The sequence below is a fragment of the Rhinolophus sinicus genome, linkage group LG13, assembly GCF_036562045.2.
Source record: "Rhinolophus sinicus isolate RSC01 linkage group LG13, ASM3656204v1, whole genome shotgun sequence".
Lineage (NCBI taxonomy): Eukaryota > Metazoa > Chordata > Mammalia > Chiroptera > Rhinolophidae > Rhinolophus > Rhinolophus sinicus.
In genome coordinates, this window is record NC_133762.1 from 46,111,696 (window position 1) to 46,131,678 (window position 19,983).

The 19,983-nt window shown below is 38.0% G+C and overlaps 1 protein-coding gene across 2 annotated transcripts in view; it reads left to right on the forward strand.

Moving 5' to 3' along the window:
- PLCB1 (phospholipase C beta 1) overlaps positions 1-19,983 on the forward strand; it is a 680,752-nt gene that overhangs the window by 566,479 nt on the left and 94,290 nt on the right. For both annotated transcript variants that reach the window (XM_074317198.1, XM_074317199.1), the window contains exons 23-26: positions 7,465-7,597; positions 9,921-9,974; positions 12,911-13,130; positions 16,869-17,049. In XM_074317198.1, the coding sequence (XP_074173299.1) occupies positions 7,465-7,597; positions 9,921-9,974; positions 12,911-13,130; positions 16,869-17,049 (588 nt within the window). The remainder of the gene's footprint in view (positions 1-7,464; positions 7,598-9,920; positions 9,975-12,910; positions 13,131-16,868; positions 17,050-19,983) is intronic.

Below are 19,983 nucleotides of genomic sequence, written 5' to 3' on the forward strand. Positions count from 1 at the left end.
AACTAACCCAGGGATCTTGTTACACCGCAGATTCAGATTTAGTAGGTGTCATTCGGGGAGTCATGTGGGGTCTCTGCTCCCGCTCCCCACATAAGAACGCAGGATATGGCCAGGCCCAAAAGGAATACCCACGGAGCCATAGGTAGGGAAGTCATACCACTATGGTCTCACTGGAGGCTGGGTTCACAGGATGTGCGACCTGCTGTCTACTTTTCTGCCAACCGACCGACGATTCTCCTCCACTCTCCTCGACTCTGCTCCTCTAGTCTCCTCCGTAGCCGCAGCAGTTATATTAGTGGCCAATGGTTCAATGGTTACAACTGACGGCCAACCAGCCACAGCTGATGGCCATCTACCACCCGAGCCAGCACCCCTCCATTTGAGGCTGAGAGCCTGGAAACTGCTTTCTGGGGCTCTGTCCCCACAGTAGGTCTGGAGCAGGGGACAAAACTGTGCATTTCTAACAAGGTTCCAGGTGATGCTGCTGCCACTGGCCTATGGATGATATTTTGAGTAGCAAGGCTCTCAGACTTTAGCTTGTATTAAAATCACCTGGATGGCTTCTTAAAGCACAGATTGCTGGGGCCCACCCCAGAGGTTCTGATCCAGGAGGTCTGGGGTGAACCCAAGAATTGCATTTCTAACAAGTAGTGGTGCTAATGCTGCTGGTCCAGGGATCACACATAGAGAATCATTGCTTTGGAGCTCTGCATCTGTTTCTCCCAAGTATGTGGTTCTCCCTAGATGAAAGCCATTAATTCCATCCACTTTAAACATCAGCTTTATCACAGGAACCTGGGAAGGGCTCCAGGAGAAACTCTCTTCTCTGGGAATTATCCATAATCTGCTCTATGAGTCAATGGCCACAATCCTTGCCGAATGATTTGTCTTAATTAATTTGAAATGTACATTCTCACAAGATGAATGAATGTAAAAGTGGTTGGTCTATCTTCTCTTTAAAAGCGGAATCCATGCTTTCTGCCTAACTGCAGAGTTTATTTCTGCTGAATCCTTTGGAGACTGTATCAAAATATTTCTAACAAATTAAAGTTGATAGGAATGGTAACACATATAACATACATGTAAGATAGTCAGCAGAGCTATGTCCTTTCACCCTTTAACTTCTTCCTAAATAAACAGCTGCAATTATGAGTCAAATGCATTTTCTCTAACTACAAACAACAGAAACAGCAGCATCTTTATTCTTTTCATTGATTTATTCACATAAATTTTTTTTTCTTATTTTAGCATAATATTTAGATGATTCTTTGGTTACAGGATTTTGTCATTAATAATATATCTATTGATTATACATGAACAGGAAACAAAATATGGATTTATTCATTTATTCAATAAGTGGTTTTCTTTATTTTTTAAACAAAATTGTGTGTCAGTTACCATGCTGGGCACTATATGTATATGTAATTATGAGAAAAATCAGATGTCTCATAGACTTTACAGTCTGAAGGAGGAGGCTGACATTAATAAAAAAAACCACACATATCCATATTAATTGTAATAAAAGACAAAATCATTTTATGAGTAAATGTTAATCAAGAACCTTTAGAAGCTGAAGACAACAAATGATTTATTCATCTCCTTAAAGCTGTCTTTTGCTTCTAAATCATACTGGTAGACTTCACAATGTAGGAGTTTTGCCATATTTTATTATGAAAATTTTCAAACCTATACAAACATTAAAAGAATTATACCATGAGCACCCAAATACCAAGCTCCTGAATTCCACAATTAAAATTTTGATGTATTTGCTTTAGTACTTATATATCCATCTATCCATCCCTCTATCCACTTAGTATTCCATCTTAACTTTTGATGCATTTCAAAATAGGTTGCAAATATTAGTATGTTTCATTCTGAAAGACTTCAGAATGCATATATCACAATATAGTTTTTAGAAATGGTCTGAATTTCTTTGAAATTGGAGCAGATACATTATCTTATTTCATCGAGTTAATAGAAATTTCAAGTACAAATTGTACGTGTGTTTGAGGGAAAGACTAGCTCTGACAGAGCCACGCTCACTGTCCCAAGTGGGCTGGATTTCTGCATGATTAATTATGAGTCTAACCCTTATATTCTGGAAAAAGTAATACCTTGCCCCTTACCCATCTGGGGTCCAAATCAAGATGCTGTCATCCTGACCACTACATGGAAGGAACTGCACTATTTAGATGACTCAGGCAAGGACAGCATAATGCAACATTTCCAATAGCTCAGTCACACATTGGATATTTAGAAGATCCTTTACTTACCATATTAACCACTCAACTAAATTTCCCAAGTTCTATTTCTCTGTTGCTTGATCATCAGATCCAAATTTTCAACACCCAGGATGGAACTATTTCAATAGCATACCAAACATCATCTCCTTCTGTAAAACTTGTCAAAATGGACTTTCCAGTTACCCTTTTACTGATCCACTTGTAATATATTTCAAAAACACTTCTGTTTATTTTTATTTATTGATTGATTTCTTAATTTATGTTAAAATTAAATGTATTGTTAATTTTTTTTTTTTATTAAATTTATTGAGGTGACAATTGTTAGTAAAATTACATAGATTTCAGGTGTACAATTCTGTATTACATCATCTATAAATCCCGTTGTGTGTTCATCACCCAGAGTCAGTTCTCCTTCCATCACCATATATTCGATCCCCCTTACCCTCATCTCCCACCCCCCACCCCCCACCCCCCTTACCCTCTGGCAACCACCAAACCATTGTCTGTGTCTATGAGTTTCTGTTTCTCATTTGTTTGTCTTGTTCTTTTGTTGTTTTGGTTTATATACCACATATCAGTGAAATCACATGGTTCTCTGCTTTTTCTGTCTGACTTATTTCGCTCAGCATTACACTCTCAAGATCCATCCATGTTGTCACAAATGTTCCTATATCATCTTTTCTTACTGCCGAATAGTATTCCATTGTGTATATATACCACAACTTCTTCATCCATTCATCTATCGAAGGACATTTTGGTTGTTTCCATGTCTTGGCCACTGTAGAACAACAGTGGTATTGTTAATTTTTAAATAGGAAGGATAGAAGTATTATTTTCTATAAAATTTTGGCTTTAAAAAGTCCACTCTTCCATGTTTTAAAGGAAAAAATATTGTAATGCTCTCGTTTGGCCACTAGAGGGCAGGGACCTGCTTCTGCTGCTGTTCATTCTGCACAGCTAGTAGTGCACCTAAACTACTAGCTTCTGAACTTTCTTTTCTTAAAATTTGTTTAATTGGATCCTACGAGTCTCTCCATTAAATTGAGAAAACTGACATTTCTAATTCTTTGGTTTCTAACATAATTTCCAATTTGATATGAAAGGATTTCATGCTTATTTTATTCAAATTCATAAAAAAAGAATATTTGGGAGAAAGCTAGGGAGAATAAAGTCCCAAGTATTGATTTGTGCTGATTCTTTTGAGTGGGACAGGAATTTTGTTTTTGCATTTCAGCTCGTGTATCCATAATATGGAAATTATTCAACATTTCATGGATGATATTAAAAAATTAATTACAGTATTGTTTTTTATTTGTTTTTTGTTTTTCAGCGCTTGTATTTCATTATTTTACTTAACTCATTTAACTTTTTATATGGGAATGCCTTTTTAGGGCAACAGAGTGAACTCTTTGAGAATGGTGTTTACATTTATACATGTCTATATCTCGCAGCAAGTGAAGTTACTATTGTGGATCCTTAAGTTGCTGTTATATATAATACAGAGTGAACTAGTGCAGTAGAAAAATTCAGACTTTAGACTATAACACATAGTCAAACACCAATCTTGCTCTTGTGTGGCCTCTAGCAAGTTACATGATTTTTAATAGAGTTTTAGGTAAAGGCCATTTAGTAATGCCTCCAAGTTCTTCGCTTTACAGTGGAGTTAAGAGTGCTACCTGTCCTGACTGGTTGCCGTGAAGCTGGTGCATGAAACAGTGTCTGGCACACACTGATCTACAGCTGCTTCTATTATCAGTCTCCACTAGAGATGTGTCAAAATTAAAATCTGTACATGCTGTCCTTAGTTAGCAAAACATTTTAAACATCAGTCTTCTATATTTGCCAGTATAGATTCTCACTAAACTAATAAAATGTGTTTCCACAAAATCATAAGAGGCCCCTGACAAGTGTCAAACTACACGCAAAGGAACCCCAAATCCTTTAGCCTAGCACTCAGTGTCCTCCTTACCCGCCCTCTCTTTGAACCTTTGTTCAGTCGCTGGGATGAGGAGCGGGAGAATGGTGGGGCTGCAGACCTGCTGCGTTTCCAACACACCCCTCTCCCTTCAGGGTTGCTGTGAGTGCATTGCTCACCTGACACTATCCCAGAATCTCAGGCAAATTCTGCTCATAAGAGCAGAAGGTATAGATGGGCAGTTTCTAGGCCAAATGTGGGCTGAAACTGTGCTTTCTTTGGCCTCTCAGTGATTTAAAAATGGGAAATTTCATGCAACATCTCAGTTTCCCAGCTTTCCTCAAAGACTGGGCTGAATATTAGGCTGAAACAGAGTGACAGCCACCCCCTTTTCAGGAGCTGCCTGTCTAGCTCTGAGCATGGCCTCACTTTGCCTCCTTGCATTAAATCTAGTCCACTTCTCTCATTTCTATTATCTCCGTTAACTGCCTATTAATGTACGGTTTCAATGACAGCCCTTGGGGTTGTGCAAAGCAGTCCACCCTGCCTGGAGGCATCTCCAGCTCTGACCCCTGAACTAAGCATTTCTCCAAAGCTTATCTCAACACGCAGCACCAAACCTTGACGATCTCTTTATCCTCAGCTGTAACTATAAAGTGTTTGCCTATAGGTTCTACTCAACAATAATCTGCTTTTTAAGAAATATCTCTGAATTTATACATTATGTCAGTATCTGGTATGTAGGGGCTTTGTCTTACATATCTTTGATAAGCAGATATTTATTTTTCCTTCATTTGGACTCAAGCTGATTGAATTTGGTTTCCCAAGTGCACACAAGCTGCTAGCCTAATACAAAGTAAAAATAAGCTGGCTGGATTCATTTTGATAACCTCAAGATACTAATTCTAGTTGCCAAAAAGAAGCCACACATGATAACCTTCATGGAAGATGGCTTTCCATCTCCTCCATGCTTTCCTTCATCAAGATTTTATTTTCCTCTTAGCCTTCTCCAGAGGGCTAATTTCAGCCAGTTGTCACATTGGAAAGAATCTGGTTCATTTCCCACACGGTTCCAGAAACATACCTGGATATAAATGGAGAGAGTCATATGCCTATAGAACAGGGGCACCTTCCTCCCCTCTTTCCAGAGCTGCTGAGTTTGGCACCCCCAGGCACCCCTTTCAGCTGGGAGTCTGGGAAGCTTTACAGTATTTAAGAGGGCCCGCCCCAGTGGGTGACTTCCCTAATGACCTAATGCTCTTTCTAACATTCCCTTTATTTTAATCCCTCCTGCACAGTGTAAATGAATTTTCTTTATGAATTTTGTGACCAAACGCATGTGATATATTTCTCAAGTGTCTCCCACAAACCTCAATGTCTATAGGCGGGACGCAGGGAGAGCTAAATGAGTAGAGAACAGTCGTAAAAGGGCAGAAGCCTCTCATTTATAGCCCAACGTAGGAATGCAGGCTGTTGCCCTATCTGATTTTTCAAGAGAAGGAAGAAATCAATTTTTTTTTAATCTTCTGGATTTAAAAATTTGGCAACATTGAGTGAGCAATGCACTCCATTTGGACTCTAAGCCTCCAGTTTGCAATTTCTTGCTAAACAAATAATATGCAATTTCACCTCTTGGCATAGTAATTCTAGGGAGAATCTCCTTGATGAATGTAACTAAATAACATGAGTACACCAGAACTTATCCATCCAAAGCAGCCACTTTGCAAAAGACATAATTCTGCATAGTGAGTTCTTCAGATGCCTACGTAACCAGTTTAGGTTCCCGCCTCCACAATGTGATTCCTCACCACTGGTCCCAGGACTCATCACCTCCCCCTCAGTGCCACCAGCACTGGACAGGCCATGGTAGACAAGCAGGGATTATGTGTGAACTTAAACTAAGTTCTACCATCACACAAAGCGGTTTTGGGACTCATGTTTTAAAGATGATTTGGGGACAGATCAAAAGCTACTTGTGGCAATCAGTGTCATTATTTTCACTCTCATCTTACTTTTTATAAACATGTTATCGTATGACTATCTGCTATCTATAGTTAAATGACAAAACATCACAATGTTGGGCTCCAAATGACTTCTGGCTATTTCCAAATATATACCGTATTTTCAATGTACTACAAAGTAGAACATTGGCAGAGCCTCACTGTCAGTAAAATCTGCCATGGGCCCAGAAGGCAATTCTAAGAAAAGTGTTGCAGAGCATTTTGAGCATTGAAAAGCATCATTGAAATGGCATGTAATTACTGTGGTAATCATTTTATAAAGACAAGCATTTATTCAACAAACATTTATTAAATGTTTACTCTACACAGGGTACAGCAGACTAGCTGCTGGAGGGATGACATAGAGACCTCATACGTTTCAATGTATTTATTATTATCATTTGTTAGTAGTGTTGTACAAGCTTCAATGTTTTATTTAATTATTTAACACACATATTTGCTCTGTGCCTGGAACTATTCTAAGAACTTTATGAATATTAACTTCTTTGATCCTCTAAACAACCTTACAATATAGACATTATGATCCCCAGTACATACATATCATCATCTACAAAGAGGAAGAAACTGAGGTACAGAGAGTCAAGTGACTTGCCCAATATCACACTATGAATAAATGGCAGGGCCAGGATACAAACCCAAGCAAACCTGGCTCCAAAACCTATGCTAGGAAACACCATATCAATTAGCTACTGCTGCATAACAAACAGTGCCCAAATTTAGTGACTTACAACACCAACTGCTTATTATTTTTCATGAGTCATTCGGTCACCTGGGCAGTTCTGTTCGTCTGGACCAGGCTCAGCCCATCCTAGCTGGGGCTCACTCATGTTCAAGTGGTCAACTGGGGCTGACTGGTCTAGGATATTCTTGCCTCGATAACTCAACTCTCCTCCACATGGTCTCTCAGCCTCCATTGCTTTAGTAGGGGTCTGAGAAAGGAAAAAATCACAAATGGCATTTCAGTTCTCTGCTTGCATCAAGTTTGCTATGTTCTCATTTAACCAAAGCCAATCGCATGGTCAGGTTCGAAGTCAGTGTGCGAAGCTCTACCTAGGGGCATAGATATAAAAAGTCATAAAAATTGGGCCTTTCTTACAATTAACCTACCACAGTTATGTTTCAACACCATGCTGTTTTTACCATGCTTTCCAGACAATTTCAAATTTGATATTTCAGACTCCAAATGAGTTGTGAAAATGCTATCAAATGTAGCCTTATTGGTTTAGGAAGGTAATAAAAGAACAGCAATAAATGTGGAAAATGAAAGGATGTTTATGATTTTTAGGCTGACCCTGGGGAGACACCGTCAGAGGCTCCGAGTGAAGCCAGAACAACTCCAGCAGAAAATGGAGTGAATCACACTACATCCCTGGCACCCAAACCACCCTCCCAGGCTCTCCACAGCCAACCTGCTCCAGGTAAACACTCTGAAGAGACAGGTGCATAACATGACTAAGGGCCTACACTTCATTCATGCCACTGAAGGAGGTAGCGTGATTCAGTTAGTTAAAGCATCACATGAGCAAAGGTGCATGGACTTAGGAGGGCTCCAGAAATGTGTGATGAATGAATGAATGAATGAATGAATGAATGAATGAATGAATGAATGAATGAGTGCCAGGAGCGATACGTAAGTGCTCATCTGATCTGCTGATGACTGATGGAGCCACAATGAAATATCAGCCAGGTTTCCCGTATCTTTGTTTAGTGATGGATGATGATCCGTCCGCTGGTGGGGTGTGTGAAGAATTGTTCAAACATCTTTTAAATCGCTATGCTTTAGAAGCATATTTGTAGTTCTACCTCTCTAAGTTACGTCTATGCAAGGATTTCTTTCTGTCTTTCCCCAACTTACTTTTCAAGAATTGTAAGTGTCTATCTACCATGTACTGAACTCTTCGTATTGATTGTCACATTTTACTCTTATAAAAGAATTTGCCTGTGAGGCTAGATTCTTTGAGTGTCCCCATTGTGCAGAAGAATAAACTGCAGTTTTGAGATGATAAAACACGTTTTGAAGGCCACATAGCTAGTGAGGAGTGAAGTCAGGACAGACACAGTTCTCTATGATCCTAAAATTCTTGCTTTTATCTTCTCTGCTCCTACCAAAGCTACACACATGTCTCACTTTTCAGTAAATTCCTTTGATTTCTAGGCAGCTAACTCTGACATTAAATCTAAGACTGGTTTAGGCCATTATCTCTCATATGTAAATCCTATCACAGGGTTGCTGGGTTAGGCTTCAGTTTTATATTTCCTTTGCAAATTGCTGAGGAATAGCATATACTTAATAACTTTTTGTTGAATTGATAACAAACTAAATAAAAGGGAAAAGAATTTCCTTCCATGAAAGAATGGCTTCATGTCTCCTCCCTTCCTTGCCATGCCAAGCGCATGGCAGGGATGAAATCCAGGTGCTTTATTTGGGAGGGGAGGGGTATGTCTCATGGGAGGAGAATGAAATTTTGAAAAGAACAAATTGTATTAAATTTCTATCAGATGTGACCGGGGCCTATGCTTCATGAAGGTTGTTGAGACAGTAATAGTAAGATAACTTTATCATAAACAAGAACTGATATTTTCAAATGAAGATTTTTATATACCAACTACGATCATTTTGAGTGCTTCTGGAATATAAATAAGTCATTTAAACAAGTGAGTAAATAGAGTCTTGTGCTTTGAGAATAAAGGAGAACTAAGACTAATAGCATTTGTTTTCTTTAACTTGATGTTTTGAAATAATTTGACTTAAAGAATCATTTTTTTTAAAATGGCACAGAATATGTTTCAAAAATGGTTTCGTCTTCCCCAGTGTTAAAATCTGTCAGAATCATGGTGCAGTGGTCTGACCAGGAAATGAGCACAATACCCTGAACTGAACCACAGACCTTGTTCGAACTTCATCGGCTTCCCGCTAATGTCATTTTATTGTTCCAGGTTCCAGCTCAGGAGCCCACACTGTATTTCATTGTCATGTCTCCTTATTGTATTTGTGACAATCCCTCACTGTGTCCTGTCTTTCATGACCTTGACACCTTTGAAGAGTACTGGTCAGTTATTTCGTAGAATGTCCCTCAGTTTGGGTTGGTCTGATGTTTTCTCCTGATTAGATTGAAGTTATGCATTTTTGGCAAGAACATCACAGACATAATATTGTGCCCTTCTCAGTGCATCATATCAGGGGCGCCTGTTGGTATGTCTATCATTGGTGATGTTGGATCCCTTGGATCACTGATGACTGCCAGGTTTCTCCATTGAAAGTTATGATTTTCTCTTTTATAGTTAATGAATATCATGGGGGAATACTTTTAGATGATGCCATATCCTGTTTCCCTTTAAACTTTCGCCCAGTGATTTTGGCATCCACCAGTGTCTCCTGCCCGCGACAATTATTACTGCCAAATGGTCTGCATTTGATTTTGAAAAGACCACTTGCCATCTCTGATTTTGCCAGAAGGTGGCACTTCATTGCCGAAACTGAATTTGTTGACAGTTTTGATTCAAAGTGAAGGAATATTTTTTTTTTCTACAAATGGAGCATATAGATTTGCATTTAATTATATTTGCCTCAAAGTAACAAAATGAAGACCTTTCTTGGAATTCTTTTGTAATAATTTTCTCCCTAAATTTGTCATTTTTCCATAAAGAGATTTAGATTCAAGGGCCAAAAATTGTTGTTTTACAGGAAGAACAAAATTTAGAAAGTTAAAACAGGCTATTTATTTTATCTTTTTATTTCAGGTTCTGTAAAGGCACCTGCCAAAACAGAAGATCTTATTCAGAGTGTTTTAACAGGTAAATACCACCCTTTCCCCCATGGAATTTGGCTGCTGAATATTATTATTGAGTGTAAGTATTTAAAGGAAAGGAGACCTCCATTCATCTCTGAAAAATAACATCATTAAAATGTCTTCCCTAAAAATATCTACAGATATACAATCCTAGTTGAGGCCACATTACGTGTTGTGATCACAGAGAAGTAACCACACTTGGCAGATAGGATCCTATTGTATAAAAATAATATAATTTCACAAGATACCTATTTTAGAATCCAAGAATAGTTTCATACCGGAAATGCGATGTAATAAACAGAAATGCATGTCTTCCCAAAGTGATGACAATAAACTATAGTTTAGAAATGCAGAATGTGATTCACTGGGACTATAGAATACATAGTGTTGAGAACTACGATACAATTTCGATATATTTCATATTTGGTTAGTTCCATCAACTATGGGTCTAAAATTGGTACAAGCTTTCTTTAATACAATTAGCACTACATAGTAGAGTCTGAAAAACATTTATAATCCTTGGCCCATACACAACAGAAATGTATACACATATTTACCCAAAACAGCACTATTGGTAAGAGTCCCAAACTGTAAACAATCCAAAGCCCATAAAGAGCAGGGTGGATCAATAAATTGTGGTATAATCACAGACTGAAATTGGATGCAGCTCTAGGAATAAATAAACCGCAATCACACACAGCATGCATAATGTTGAAGACGAGAAGTCAGACACAAAAACACACATTCTTTATGATTGCATCTACATAAAGTTCAAAAACAGGCAAAACTAATCTACGCTGTTCGAAACATAGATTTGGATTATACTTGGTGGGGGCAGTAACCAAAAAGAGGGCCTCTGGGTTGCTGATAATATTCTGATTTTGTTCTGAGTGATGTTTGTTGAAGCATGCTCTCTTTGTGAAAATTTATAGGGCTTTCTTTACATTTATGATTTATGTACTCTTATGCGTATATTTATGTTTCACCAAAATAATACATAAAATATGCATAGAAAAATTACTTGAAGCACGAATTGAAAAAACACATGTTTTTAAAGATTTAGCTCCATGGAGAATAATACAGTGTTAACACGTAAAACAAGAGACAGAAATGTAAATAGAGCATGATTCCAATGTTATTTAAAAACAAGTAAACTCATAGGCAGAAGGCAATGGGTCTGTACTACTATATTAGCAGTGATTATTTCTGGGTGACTTGTTTATGAGTGATATTTGTTTCTTTATATAAATGGACACCCTTTATACTTAAGAGTATATTCAAAGAACAGCCTTTCATCAACACAATTTTTTTTTAAATTGTATTGTCTCTGTTTTTTTTTTGTTTTGTTTTGTTTTTTAAATCATAGGTTGGAACATCTTGAACCTAGTAGCTAAGTTGGCCATAACTGATTGTTGCACACAGTTTTTAAAGAAGTGGGATTGAATCTGTCACTAAAAATGCAATTCCTTAGGATTATAAATTCTTAATATAATAAGTTATTATGCAACCATAATGAGTCCATTTGGGCCTGAGGGAAACCATTAAAGAAATGTACCTGATTTTCTCCCTGGCCTCTTTATCAAAAGGAATCGAATGTCAGGAGAATAGACACATTATAAAAAAAAGAAGGAAGCATATTTCAATTACTTAAAGACTTCAACATTTAGGAACATAAATTATTATTCTGACTTCAACATTTATCTATGAGATATCTCATTTTCTATTCAGGTCTGTTGTTATTCATGGCATATATTATTTCTGAATATCTTGACAGTTCTAAATATTTATGATAATGTACTTTTGTTTCCAGAAGCAAAAAGTTCAAATCAAAGCATGGAAACATGTGAGCTATGACTTGACCTAGGTCCAAATAGATGATAATTCATTGCAGTTAAGACATCATCAATTTTAAGGCACCCCACTATTCGTGGATTGCTAAGAAAGAAAAACACTGACACACTATTATACCATTGACTATAAGATGCATCTTAATTTCAGAAATGTAAACATATTTTAAAATTCATTTTCTAAAATTGATTAAACATGTCACTAAATTACAGACTGTTTTAAGGTCAAATTCTGTCACATTAAATGTTTTCCCAGCATTGGATAAAATATGTAATAATGTAAGCTGCCACTAACCCTTGTGGTACTTCGGGAAATTACATATAGGAACTTTCCTTCACTTTACTGCTTTATGCTGGAACACTTAGATAATTACACAAACCTATGATGTCTATACTGTGAATAGTGCCCCTTAGAGTTGGTGCTGTAGAACCTGTACAATCATTTGTTAAGCATCTACAGGTACATGGCCAGAAACTGTGTTAAATACTTTGCAGGGATTCTTTTATTTCATCATTATAACAACCCTAAAATGTGGGGAAGTATTATGATCAATGCTATTGGTGCCGCATCTAGATCCCCTTTACCATCTGGGGCACCCATATCCCAGTTGTGGTGAGTGTTGGCTGCTAACAGCTCATAGCTTCCGCTCTGGAAAATTGCTCTCCACCAAAAGGAAACCCCTCCTCCAGTAGGCTACGCCTCCCCCCACTCCCAAATACGGAATATGCTGACCTTTTTTGTCTCAAGGTGAGGCTGACTCTGGTACAATTCACACTCCAGAGCTCCCTGTGGGATCAGGCAGAAGCCAGACTCCCGCTAAGACCACATCCTTGCTTAGCTACTCCCCCTTCCCTGTCTGCTGCCCTCATTCCCCACCCCCTGAGAATCCCCTCCCCCCAGTCAGTAAATGACATGCACCTAAATCCCTCTCTTGGGCTCAGTTTCTAGGGAATTCAAACTTTTTATAAAGTTGCGAGTGAAGAAACTGGGTCTTTGAAAAATTTGGTAACATGGTCACAAATTAGCAAGTGATGCTTTGCATCTGTGCTTTCGGTCTTCCATGTCTGTTAGCTCTTATACTCATTTTTGCAGAAGTGGAAGCCCAGACTATCGAAGAGCTAAAGCAACAGAAATCGTTTGTGAAACTTCAAAAGAAGCACTACAAAGAAATGAAAGACCTGATTAAGAGACACCACAAGAAAACCACTGACCTTATCAAAGAACACACTACAAAATATAATGAAATTCAGAATGACTACTTGAGAAGGAGGGCAGCTTTGGAAAAGACAGCCAAAAAGGATAGTAAGAAAAAGTAAGTTGAATGTGTAATGTTTGTTTGTTTTATGACATGAAGGAAGAGTTTTACGTGGATTTTTGATGTTTTGTACTGTATTTTGGACCCATACCACTGCAAGAAGGAAAGCCACCCAACTCCTTCCATTCTCTACAGCTCTTGTGTCACCTCAGTTCAGTTTTGCCTGTGGACTGAATTTCTTTATTTGACCAAATTCTTAGAATAGATATGCAGGAAGTCCTGTCTCAGAATAGATATGAGTTCTAGTCTACGAGCCCAATACCAGTTGGCTGACTTCCCATATTACAGCTGCCAACTTGGACTTGAACTGTTTCACATACCTAGGACCTTGTTGAAGAGGCAACTTGTCTTACAGAAAAGAGAAAATTCAACTATCCTTTGCTGCCTCATCTAAAAACCACAAAACCCTGTACCAGGTAACCCTTGTGTTTGGACCTAGGGGTCCCCACAGCTCCTTATATCCAGACTTGAAGGGAAGAAGCCTCTTTCACACATTCATTCAACCAGTATTTACTGAGTGCCGACTCTATGCCCGTGAGACACAGAAGTTAACATGAGCTACACAATTGTCACCCTCAAGTAGCTGACACGGAAATGCAGAAAACTACGTGAGCATGTGAGCTACCTATCAGTGAGCTCAGAGTCAGGCAGGCTGTACTATATTCCTTTCAATTCTTTAATGAATAATCTTATCTCGATGCCAGTTGATAGAGACAGGTAAGATACATTTTTTATATCCATATTGTGACACATGATTTAACATGTGCTTAACTAAAAAGCATATTCAAAAGCCAGTACTTGGATTTTAAAAATCAACTAAAGTGTCATTTTTCAGAGCTGGTACAGCCTTAGAAGGCATCTAGGTGAAATTTTGTCACTTCTTCAAGGAAGAAGCTGAAAGCTATAGGCGTTAATGTTTACCCGCAGTTACACAAACAGTTCCAGTAAAGCTTGGCCTGAAACATCTCCTAAATTTCTATTTTAGTAATATGTATGTAGTTGTCTGTTTGTTCACATATTTATTTACTTATAAGTCATATCATGCAAACTTCCAATAGAGTACTGAAGTAACTTATTTTAGAAGGCATGTAAAAATCCTGCGAAAATAGAAAAAGAAATACAACACATACACATACATACACATAGACTGAGTGGCTGCCAGTTATTTAGACCTGCTGTCCAACAAGAGAGCCACATGTGGGTACTGAGCCCTTGGAAAGTGTCTCATAAAAATTTAAATGTGCTCTACGTATAAAATACATACCCAATTTCAAAGACTTCATTAAAAAAATGTATAAAATAGCTCATATTTTATATGGACTTACATTGATTATATTTTAATTACATGTTGAAATGATAATATTTTGGGTGTATTGGGTTATATAAAATATATTGTTAAAAATAATTTCGCTCATTTATTTTTCACTTTCTAAGGACACTACTAAAAATTTTAAGCCACACATATGTAGAAAAAGATCAAATACACAGACTCGCATTATATTTCTACTGGACAGCACCAACCATTTAATGTAATTTCTGTCCTTGGACATTGATTTTAGCTCTTAGCTTCTGAGAAAAGGAAATATGGGTTAGATAATTATTATCTGACTAAAGGAAACTTGCTTGCTTTTCCAAGAGAGACATTTTCCCAGTATTAAATTATGAAAGAATTCATCTCATGAATCTTATACAGGCAACATTAGGCAACAGGGGATATTTTCAACTCTGGTTTTACAGAAGATACAGAAACATTGCTCCCTTGGTTATTTTGTTATACATTCCCTCAACAAACAAACAAAAATATCTAAGCTTCTAGTATCAAAAGACATTTCAGGAGAGACTTTCCTTCAAGAGGCAAAGCCACTGGGGTCTGGTTATGTCTATCCATCTCCCATTCCCCCTTGATATACCTTAAAATCCTGAAAACACCTCAGAGTAATAAATGGACAAAATGTTCATTAGTTTCTTATTCAAACATCCATCATCTCAACTGAACTTTCCACATCTTGTGAAGAGCAGATCATTCAAGGATAGTTTCTGTCCCCACACTGGCATGCAATGATTCTGGGTTGTACTTAAGAGCACAGACTTTACCTTGCCCTACATGTCTGCCCTCAGGTAAGCTTCACTGCTGGCCTCCCCACCACCACCTCCCATCCCCCCATACTGCGTCCTTAGGCAGATTGTCTCAGTGATCCCCAGTTTACTCAAGTGTTAACTGGAGATGGCCATACCTACTGTCGGGTTGTTGTGGAAGCCTAAGGTAAGGCAGAGAGTGGCTGGCTCATGCTGGGTGGTCAACAACGAGAGTGGTTGTGGTGGTTGTGGCTGATTGTTCTGGCCACACTCACTTCCTGCTACAAAAGATGATAAATGTATTTCACATTCATACCAGGATGGCATTCATCTCACCAATGCTCCTCTATTGTGATGCTGATAAATAAACTTGCATTCATGCCAGGATGGAGGGCCATCTCAGTGTTGCCATGTGATTCTCGTGTATCAGGACCCATGAGCCTGACAGAGTTCTCATTCTCATTTGTTATTAAACATAAAAAATGCAAATGGAAACTTTTAATGGAATTCTGCATTCCTTATTTGACAAAACAGGATCCGAACACCAGCTTCAACCAACTGCCTGTCCACGTGGCACCACTGATACTGGCCTAATTCAAAGAGAAAGCAAAAGGAATTTGTGCCAGCTGAAGTCTAAGAAATTTCTTCTACCTGTTCCACTTGACTGCAAGTTAGAAACATAGGGGCACAATCTGATGTGCTGGATATCTTAGGTGGTTTAGTTTTCTTTCTGCAGAAGTTTCCGTGTAAACAAAAAGAGCTGATCTGCTTTTGTACCCCGATCCCAACACTGTCTTTTTTCTATTGTGTCCTATAAGAAATAAGAGCACAACATTTGAAGGAGCCACACCATATATTTTAACACAATAATAAGTTAGTGAGAATTGCTTTGATTTATTTCAACATCGGTCCTACATTTCTAAATATCTGTATAACTCTCTGACTACGAATAACTCAAAGAAAGTCACCGAGCACAGAGAAGCTTCAGTAAATATTTTAGAATGAGCTAATACGTCTTTCTTTCTCTTGTAACCTAAGCATGTTGGGGAAAGTGCCATTTTGGATAGAGAGATCAATGAAGTTGGTACAGCACACCTAAACAACTTATTTTAATAACATATTCTTGCTATTAAAAGATGTCAAGAAACAGAACATGGCCGCTGGGAGGGTTGCCGGCACATTGTGTCTGCACAAACTCTTGTTTTCAATCCACTTCACCCAGATGCAAAATGCAGCACCTGTTTCACTCCTCTGACAGAATCTAGTCAACTGCTGAAGAGTACTGCTGAAGTTGTTACAGGAGAAATGCAGATGGGAATTACATTAGACAAAGACAAGACTTAAAAATCCTTAATAGACACTGCTTTCTCCAAAAGGGATTATCCATCTCTCCACCACCACTGCCAGGGCCCCCAGCCATCTGGCTTTTTTTTCTGCATCAACCTCTTTCTGGAGCAACACAAATTTCTTCCACTTTTGGGGTTTTGGGATCCTCTACTGCTAAGCTTGTCCTGGGGTATCAACTGGTACCTTAAGTGGTTTTCGAAATACTTATTTCCAAACGCAACGCTCTCTCCAGGAGGAACTCTGGTGAACCACCTTCCCCCACATCCTGCTATGACCTGCATGTTTTGTGAGTTAAGCTCTGTGTCTCTGCAGATCAGAACCCAGCAGCCCTGACCATGGTTCATCAACGATTGAGCAAGATCTTGCTGCCCTGGATGCTGAAATGACCCAAAAGTTAATAGATTTGAAGGACAAGCAACAACAGCAGCTGCTTAATCTTCGACAAGAGCAGTATTACAGTGAAAAATACCAGAAGCGTGAACATATAAAACTGGTAAGCCTGAGAAATACGATTTATGTTTGTACAGCTGGAACCCTCTTTTATATAGAAAACATTTAATGCCCTTGGATAACTTAAAAGGAGACAGCATCAGGTCTGGCTGGCACCTTCCTTTCACTTCCTTATCCAATAATCTTATTTTAATGCTAGGTTATAGAGAGAGGTAAGATGCATTTTTTAAATCCACATTTTGACATATGATTTAACATGTACTAAACTTACAAGCACAATCAAAACCTGGTACTTGGGTTTTCAAAAGCTACAGAATCATCATTTCTTAGAACTGGAAATTGCATGATATCTACCACTGTGATATTTTATAAGCCCCACTATTCTAGCATCTTTACCAAGCTCTTCTCTGTCCCCTAATGAAGCTATGGTTTATTGTTTTTATTTTCACTAACATATTTTTGAGTTATAATAATTTTGGGGGAGCTTGAAATCTCACAAGGAATTAGAAAACACTTATCTTTAAGAAAATTAAGGACATGCTGCAAATAAATGTTCACTTTTTTTGTACCACTGGGCTTTTCAAGAACTAAATAAATTATACAGTCTAGTCTCCTACAATTAGGAGTGTTGCCCACCCAATCGCTGAGGCTCTCTATGAAAGGAAATGCCATCGTCTCTGTTAATGATCAATTTTGTCCTCCAAAATGTTTTCTCGTGAATTGTGACATTCTTTCCATTGTCGTTGATGCCTTGACACATAGAAGGGATGTGACAAGTATTTGGTGACAGATAAATTAAATGAAACAATAAATGGCCTTGAAAACAAGCTTGTGCCAAAAATAAAACAAATGAGTAAGCTTAATAGAAATTAAAGTAGTGCCCGCAGAAAAAATGGGTTCTGAGAGGTGTTTGTATGACTTGTCTATTTTTTTGCTGAAGAATTATCTATGTGAGAAAATTCTGTTTCTGCTTGTAGGTTGGAAACCAGTGGACGGTTTAGCCATGACTATGTATTAAGCAAGTCAGTGCAATGTGTTGTTCTAGTACTGGTTCCTGAGTGACAATATGCAAATAACCAGGTCCAAATCATATCAGGAGCTTATCAAAAATCAGATTCCACTCGGTCAATATTGTCAACTACAGCATTCATCAGAATCACTTGGAGGGTTGGTTAAAACAGATGGTTGGGTCCCACCCTGAATTTCCAATTCAACAAGCCTCTTGTAAGGCTGGTGATACTGATATTTGTGGTCCCAGAACCACATGTTGAGACCCACTGCCCCATCCCTACGTTGAGACTCCAAGATTTATCTTCAATAGGTTCCGTACAATTTTGATGGGCCACCTTGTTTGTGGAATAAGATCAAAGCAGTGAAAGAACACTCAGGCAGCATTCAGTTTGGTTTAAGGAAGGGATTAACTTGACAGAACTGAGGAAGTGAAAGTGAATTTTAATGGGAGATAATGGCCTTGGGACCCAGCTACAACCACTGCCATCTGACTTTTTCCAGTATTCCCCATCCCTAGTATTCCAGAAAATAATAGTAATGTAAAAATTAAAATAGCACCATCCACCGAGCATCCACAATGTGGCCATACACCGTGCTAAGCCATTTACAGGAATTGCTCAATTTAACCCCTATTATAACCACTGAAGTTTGTTACTATTGTCAGCCCATTTGACAGATTAACAATTTTACCAAGAAGGTGACTTTCCCAAGGTTCCACAACTAGAAGGTCGTGCAGTTGTGATTTGAACCTTGGTCCTCTGACTCGAGAGCGTCTGCTTTATAACCATTGTGCAGATACCTCCAGTAATTCAGAGTTCAAGCCAAGGTTATTATAATGACCTCACGTCTACTCAAAACACATAGCCAGTTCCTTCATTGTGATGACTGGGATACTGTGCCTCTCTCTTTTCTTTTTATTTCATTTTATTCTTTTTTCAATTATAATTGACATTCAATATTATTTTATATTAGCTTCAGGTGTACATCATAGTAGTTAGACATTTATATAATTTATGAAGTAATTCCCCCAATAAATCTAGTACCTATCTGGCACTATACTTAGTTATTGCAATATTATTGACTGTGTTCCCTATGCTGTATTTTATATCCCTGTGACTATTTTGTAGCTACCAACTTGTACTTCTTATTCTCTTCATCTTTTTCACACTGCCCTCCAAACGTCCTTCCATTGAGTAATCATCAATTTGTTCTCTGTATCTATGAGTCTGTTTCTGTTTTTCTGTTTTGTTTTTTTATGTTGTTGTTGTTGTTATTGGTTATTTTGTTCTTTAGATTCCACATATACGGTGTTTCCCCAAAAATAAGACCTAGCCGGACCATCAGCTCTAATGCATCTTTTGGAGCAAAAATTAATATAAGACCTGGTATTATATTATATAAGATCCGGTATTATTGTATTATGTTATGTTATGTTATGTTATGTTATGTTATGTTATGTTATGTTATGTTATGTTATACCCAGTTTATAATAAAATAAGACCGGGTCTTACTTTAATTTTTGCTCCAAGAGACACATTAGAGCTGATGGTCCAGCTAGGTCTCATTTTTTGGGGAAGCACGGTAAGTGAGATTATATGGTATCTGTCTCTCTCTGTCTGACTTATTTCACTTAGCATAATGTCCTCTAGGTCCATCCATGTTGTTGCAAATGGTAAGATTTCATTTTTTTTAATGGCTGAGTAATATTCCATTGTATATATGTACCACAATTTCTTTATCCAATCAACTATTAATGGGCATTTCAGTTGTTTCCATATTTTGGCTATTGTAAATAGCACTACAGTGAACATAGGGGTGCATATATCTTTTCAAATTTGTGTTTTGGATTTCTTTGGATAAATACCCAGGAGTGGAATTGCTGACTCACAGGTAGTTCTAGTTTACAATTTTTGAGGCACCTACAAACTGTTTTCCATAGTGGCTGCACCAATTAGCATTCCCACCA